The 6,024-nt window shown below is 37.2% G+C and overlaps 2 protein-coding genes across 2 annotated transcripts; one reads left to right on the forward strand and one right to left on the reverse strand.

Annotated features, from left to right (window-relative positions):
* Positions 1-780: 780 nt before the first annotated feature.
* On the reverse strand, positions 781-2,136 carry LOC111463444 (transcription factor DIVARICATA-like). Its single transcript, XM_023107380.1, has 2 exons — positions 1,487-2,136; positions 781-1,186 (listed from the first exon to the last, which is right to left on the reverse strand). Exons 1-2 carry the CDS (start codon positions 1,858-1,860, stop codon positions 850-852), a joined length of 711 nt encoding a protein of 236 aa, XP_022963148.1. The 5' UTR covers positions 1,861-2,136; the 3' UTR covers positions 781-849.
* A 538-nt stretch (positions 2,137-2,674) lies between these two features.
* LOC111463615 (60S ribosomal protein L26-1-like) lies at positions 2,675-3,445 on the forward strand. The gene has a single exon (XM_023107632.1). It carries the CDS (start codon positions 2,759-2,761, stop codon positions 3,197-3,199), a length of 441 nt encoding a protein of 146 aa, XP_022963400.1. The 5' UTR covers positions 2,675-2,758; the 3' UTR covers positions 3,200-3,445.
* The last annotated feature ends 2,579 nt before the right edge of the window (positions 3,446-6,024 follow it).

The raw sequence follows: 6,024 nt of genomic DNA on the forward strand, positions 1-6,024 counted from the left end.
ATAAATTGCTTCTTTAATTCAAACCCAAATAAATATGCTGTTTGGGGTGGACGAACACTAACTTTTCACGATGGTATGATATTGTCCACTTTTGAGCATAAACTCTTATGGCTTTGAGCTTCCACGCCTCTCCTTAATCGAGGCTCAACTCATTTTCTTTTGAAGTCCTTTGTTCGACATTTGAGGATCTACCAATCTATTTGGCATGACTAAGCTTAAGACATGACTCTGATATCATTATTGACAAACATATTCTCTACAATAGTATGATATTGTTCACTTTGACCGTAAGCTCTCATGACTTTGTTTTATACTTCCCAAAATGTCTCATTATAATGGAGAGAGTATTATTGGATTATAAACCAATGATCATTCCTTAAATTAGCAGTTAGTACTTTTATCGTCCAATCTTTTGCATTTAAAGCTATTAAAATAAACAATTTCACTGAAGGTACAAATTTTATATTAAAAAATAAAGTTTTTATATAATATATTGAAAATTCTAAATACTTTTAGAAAAGTACTTAATTATTATTATTTTTTTAACTGCCTAATATATTTACTTCTATCTTATAAAAGAAATTCAAAATTTCCGTACGTGAATGGTTTTCTAAAAATAAAATAAATATCATATAAATTAGTGTTTTTTTCTTATAAATGGTATTTAATATCTTTGTTGAATTATACTCGAGTTAATAATAATTTCATGTTATTATAAATCAAATCTGTTCGTCGCAAGAATCATGATTAAGGCGACGTAGAACTAAAAAAATGAGAAAATTAATAAATTAACTTTTGCCATTTCAACATTATTATACAATCCTATTGTTCTGTATGATAACAAAAGTTTTAGTAATCTAGCAAGCTTCTCTGGTTTGGAAAATAGCTTGCAGGTGAAAATTGGTGTGTCAGCGGCAGCGGGAACGACGGCGACGGCGAGTGAGTTAATGAAAAAATACTCAATTGACCTTGACTGGTAGCAGCCACCGCCGTTACTAAATTGCCTTCTACGGTGGTGATGTCATGTATGCTGGATCTCTTCCGGTCTTTCTTTGCCGACTCTTGGCGTAGAAAATACTTTTGGGCATGGCTGGCTACTTGAGTCGGCGTTCTTGTAATCACCACGTTTCTAGAAATACTTCTCCAATCACCCTTTCCAAATTTCTTCAGCCCCAATAAAAATAGCCTGCCAATTTTATAATTTTTTTTAGTATAACAAGGTGAACGTCCAAAATGAAAGTCTCACCTTTGTTAATTGAGAAAATAATCCTAGGTTTATAATCCAAATATATTTTGATATCATGTCAGATGAACCGGACTCTCCACAGTGGTAGGATATCTTGGTTCAGGACTTCTTAAAGTAAATAGCATTCTTTTATTTTAAATTCATGATAATTCTCTAAATTAGCCGTAAGACTTTAATTTCGATAGTTATGTTGATATGAAGCATGTTGGGGGAGGTTTTATGTATAGGAAATGAACCTACTGGTGTTCTTTTTTGGTCCAGGGCTTCCCCTTCTTCCTCTCAGACGCTTTCTCCGGCAGCTGACACGGCGATTCCCTCTCCGGCGAACTCGACAACGACTCATCGGCATAGTTCGGTAGTTCAACTCGTCCAGAGTCGATCTTCTGTACGTCAGAAACCAAGGCGTCGTAATGGTCTCTAACCTCGGCCGCTGATTTACCAGGAACAAGACCGGCGATCTTCATCCAACGGTTGGGGGAATTCTCCGGCACCATGACGAGAGCGTGCTCGAAAATCTTGTCCTGGTGGCGAGTCCAGGGAGTGGGAGAAGGAATTGAAGTGGTGGGGCTCCAATAATGGTCGAGAAGGCCGAAGGAAGAAGAAGGGGCTTCCATTGGCCTCCTCGTCGCGGGGCTGACAGAAAGAAGGGGCAGCAGAATTCCGAGAAAGGGAGCTCGGGAGGGATGGGAATTTTAAGGGGGAGGGGGGTAAAAGTGAGAGGCATGGTGCACGTGCGAGAAGAGGAAATATTTTCGGGGCTAAAGACGGGGGAGCCAACGGATTCACCCCCAGTAAAAAGTAAATTCCAACACGTTTTATCCCTCTTTCCTATATATTTTTGCATTTTTAACAGCTTTAACGTTCCTTTTTGGGTCGAGTGTGTGGTTGTTTTTTAAATTGCTATTTTTGTTTCATTTCCTCTGTGTTTCTTCAGATGGTTTCCTTAAATTCTTATTAGTACTCATTCTAATTAAATTTAGATAGGATAAATAATGTTATGGAAATATTCTTTAATCAATTTATAATTAAATAATACGTAGGTTCAAAATTCTAATACAAAAAATGGAATCTGCTCGAAAAGGGGTTCGTATCTGACTAATTATATATATAATTTGTATGAAATAAATTTAACAGGTGACAAATAAGTTTAATTTTTTTTTTAATTATACTTGATATGGTATAGTAACGATAGACTTAATAAGAAATGAAAATAATATAAGTTAAATAATATCGATACAATATTTCTATTTTATTGAATGAATTAAATTATTTTTATTGATACAATACTTAAGTTAGTTATAAGTTATATTTCCGGTGGACAAATTTGGGCCCGCTAAGTTTAAAGTCCAAATCAAGGCCCATCCTAATGCCAGAATGCCTTGGGCCAAAATAAATAGTATCATCTTGTGTATAAAACCCTTGAAACCCTAACGGCGGACTCGCCCATCATTCGCCATTTTCTTGTTGCTCCCCCTTCCCCTTCCCCACTCCCCCACTCCCCCACCGGCCGCCATGAAGTACAACCCTAGGGTTTCCAGTTCCCGCCGCAAGAGCCGCAAGGCTCATTTTTCTGCGCCGTCGAGCGTTCGTCGGGTTATTATGAGTGCTCCTCTCTCGAATGACCTCCGGTCAAAGTACAATGTCCGATCCATGCCGATTAGGAAGGATGATGAGGTCCAAGTTGTCCGTGGAACTTACAAGGGCCGGGAAGGCAAGGTAGTGCAGGTGTACCGTAGAAAGTGGGTCATCCACATTGAACGCATCACTCGTGAGAAGGTTAATGGATCCACTGTCAATGTCGGCATCAACCCCTCGAAGGTCGTGATTACAAAACTCAGGCTGGACAAGGACCGCAAGTCACTTCTGGATCGTAAAGGTAAGGGCCGTGCTGCCGCTGACAAGGACAAGGGGACCAAGTTCTCCGCCGAGGATATCATGCAGAGCGTCGATTAATTTTGAAAATGGTGATGTTTAAGTTGATAGACTGTTCTCATTCATGGTTATCTAGCGAGTTTTTGTTTAAGACACTAGGAAAAATTTCCTCGGACATGTGGCTACGATTGTCTACTTTTGAGGCCTTGATTTATGGTATTTTGAAATCACATTTTGTTATTCCAATGCGCTACTCTTTATTCTTGATTATTACTGTTGCTACATGATGATTTTTGTTTGGTTAATGGAGTTCCAATTCCTTGATTATAGTACATGCTGTATGAAATTGGCTCTGTATGGCACTTGTGTTCTGTTGGGGTCTCGATGAATATGTAGGGAATTGAGCACTTCTTCCAATGACTCAATCCGATAGAAGTCTTCATCATTTATTTTATTTGATCAACGTTTTCTGGTCATAGTAAGATTACCCTTTTATCGGAATGTTGATATCTTCTACTCCTCTCGGAAAATATATGTTCTCGTGTCACATAATTGTTAATGGTTGCTTTGTCTACATGTGGATTAACTTGTTCCCAATTTATTTTCTACTTCAAATTATAATGGTCGTGATCGTTATTAACTGCCTTTTTAGTTTTCCTGGCCAACTCTGTATTGATTTTTGTTGATGTGCGTGTTTGGTATTAGGGGTTTTAGTGTTACGGCTTCCTGCTCTTTTCCTGGTCGTGGTGTTGGTAATTGAGATGATATGGTTATAGAACTAACATTAAATCTTTGTGTCATTCAACTTTGTCTTTCTATTTGAGTTCCTTACATTTTGTCTTAGGATTCAAGAATCTTGAATCTGTGAAGATTCAAATATCTATGCACCAGAATATCTTTGAACTAGTCGTCAAACATACTGGTGATTGGTGCTGTAACTCACTCAAGCCCAGTTGCAGTGTAGTCGTTAGCTGTCTATCAAGTAACATACCCAACTCAAATTTCCGTGATTCATCCTCTCCATCTTTCTTAAATGATGTTTACTTTACCTTACAAATGCCATATGAATCAGATGAATCTGATTTTGGTTCATTGAAGGAGCCTCATCACATTTTTGTTTCCTCACTAAAGACTTCGACTATTAATAAGCCCCGTTCTCTATTAGGATCCCCAAGTCGTTCTCTTTCTCCTCCTCCACATCTTTTAGCATATACATCAATTGGGTCATCATATTCATTCACATTTAATATCATTCACAATAGGACGTCATGGTCTAGCGAGGATGAGGAATGGTAGAACTTCCAAGACTAATGAGGTATTGGTGTTGCATAATGTTAGGTTTGTGCCTAGTGTTAAGATAAATTTCATCTCTTCTGACAAATTTAGTAGACGAAGACTACATTTATGAGCTAGGCGATCACCAATATGTAAGTTCATGATAAGATCTCAATAAGTGGCACTTGTTCATAGGAAACCTACCGTATACAAATGTCGATTGGATGTCGCTAAAATATCAAAGAGATTGTAGATTTAAACTAAAGTTGTAGATGATAGTTATTGAGGTATAGTTGAGATCACAACAATATCCTTCAGTTCGTAAACAATTGGAAAGTCTAGAGGAGAAAGCTGAGCTACAATTATTTTTTTGATGGTTACCTATTTTGTGATTTACCAAGGTGCGAACGGAGGACAGAGTCATAGGCGCCTTTAATTTAGTTGGGAATGGTTTATAATGAATGAATATGGACGGCCCCTAAAGGCCAACTCCAGGCTGCTACCCCTTGTGATTTGGTCAACTTCACACCTTCGGAGGTTTCTGAATTTACGCACAAATCAACGTGGTTGCACGCCGGTGGCTCAATCTTGCATCGCCTGATTGCCGAACTGCCTTTCATTTCCATTGCCGTAGTCAAACACGTTGGTGGCTCAATCTTACATTGCCTAATTGCCCAAAACATTTAGGTAGGACAGATAATAATTGTTTTGACATTCATACGAAATTAATTTAATATTTTTTATTGGCAAATTGTAAGTTCAATAAAAATTTATGATAAATTATTTTCAGTCTCCCAATTTTGAAACCACAATCTAAACGTTTTTTTCCCCCATATTCGACGGTCTAGCTTTTGATTTTCTTTTTGCTTATTAAAATAAGTTCTATTTTTTATTATTTTTTTGAAGAAGGCCCGGATTTTACTTTAATTACATTTTTACCAACTGTTGACATTGACTAGTCAATTACGTTCCATTCAAATAATGTTCCTAAAATATTGACTTGTTGACATTGTTTATTTTGTTAAATAAACATACGAATTATGAATTATTTGGCAGGTAAACGAATACAATGCTTAAAATAATGTAATAGTGAATCAAAAGGCATTTAAAATATAATACTCGTAAATCAATACAATCAAGAAGAAAAAAATATCAATAGCCTTTAATTATATTATAAAACAGTATTAACATTAATATGCACATGAAGTTCAATTAAATAGCAAATTCTATAGTTTAAATTTGTATTAACATAAGCAGATATGTTATCATTCATTGTGATGGTAAAATATGAAAATTATATATTTTTAGTATAGATTAATTTACACTTATATATTTTAAAAATAATGAATATATATAGTTTTTTATAAAGAGATTTAAATTTGTTTTATTTGGTAAAGTAAAATGGATTTAATTTCGCCAATTAGGATTAAGAACGAGTCCGAGAAACAGGAGAGGGAAGACTGACGGTTATAAACTAAAGCAATGCAACAAATTTCGGATCGACACTCATTTCTTGTTCAGCTCATACTAATTCCTTCGCCCCCCCCCCCCCCCCCCCCCCCCCCCCCCCCCCCCCCCCCCCCCCCCCCCCCCCCCCCCCCCCCCCCCCCCCCCCCCCCCCCCCCCCCCCC

This window comes from Cucurbita moschata, unplaced genomic scaffold (assembly GCF_002738365.1).
Source record: "Cucurbita moschata cultivar Rifu unplaced genomic scaffold, Cmos_1.0 Cmo_Scf00028, whole genome shotgun sequence".
Classification (NCBI taxonomy): domain Eukaryota; kingdom Viridiplantae; phylum Streptophyta; class Magnoliopsida; order Cucurbitales; family Cucurbitaceae; genus Cucurbita; species Cucurbita moschata.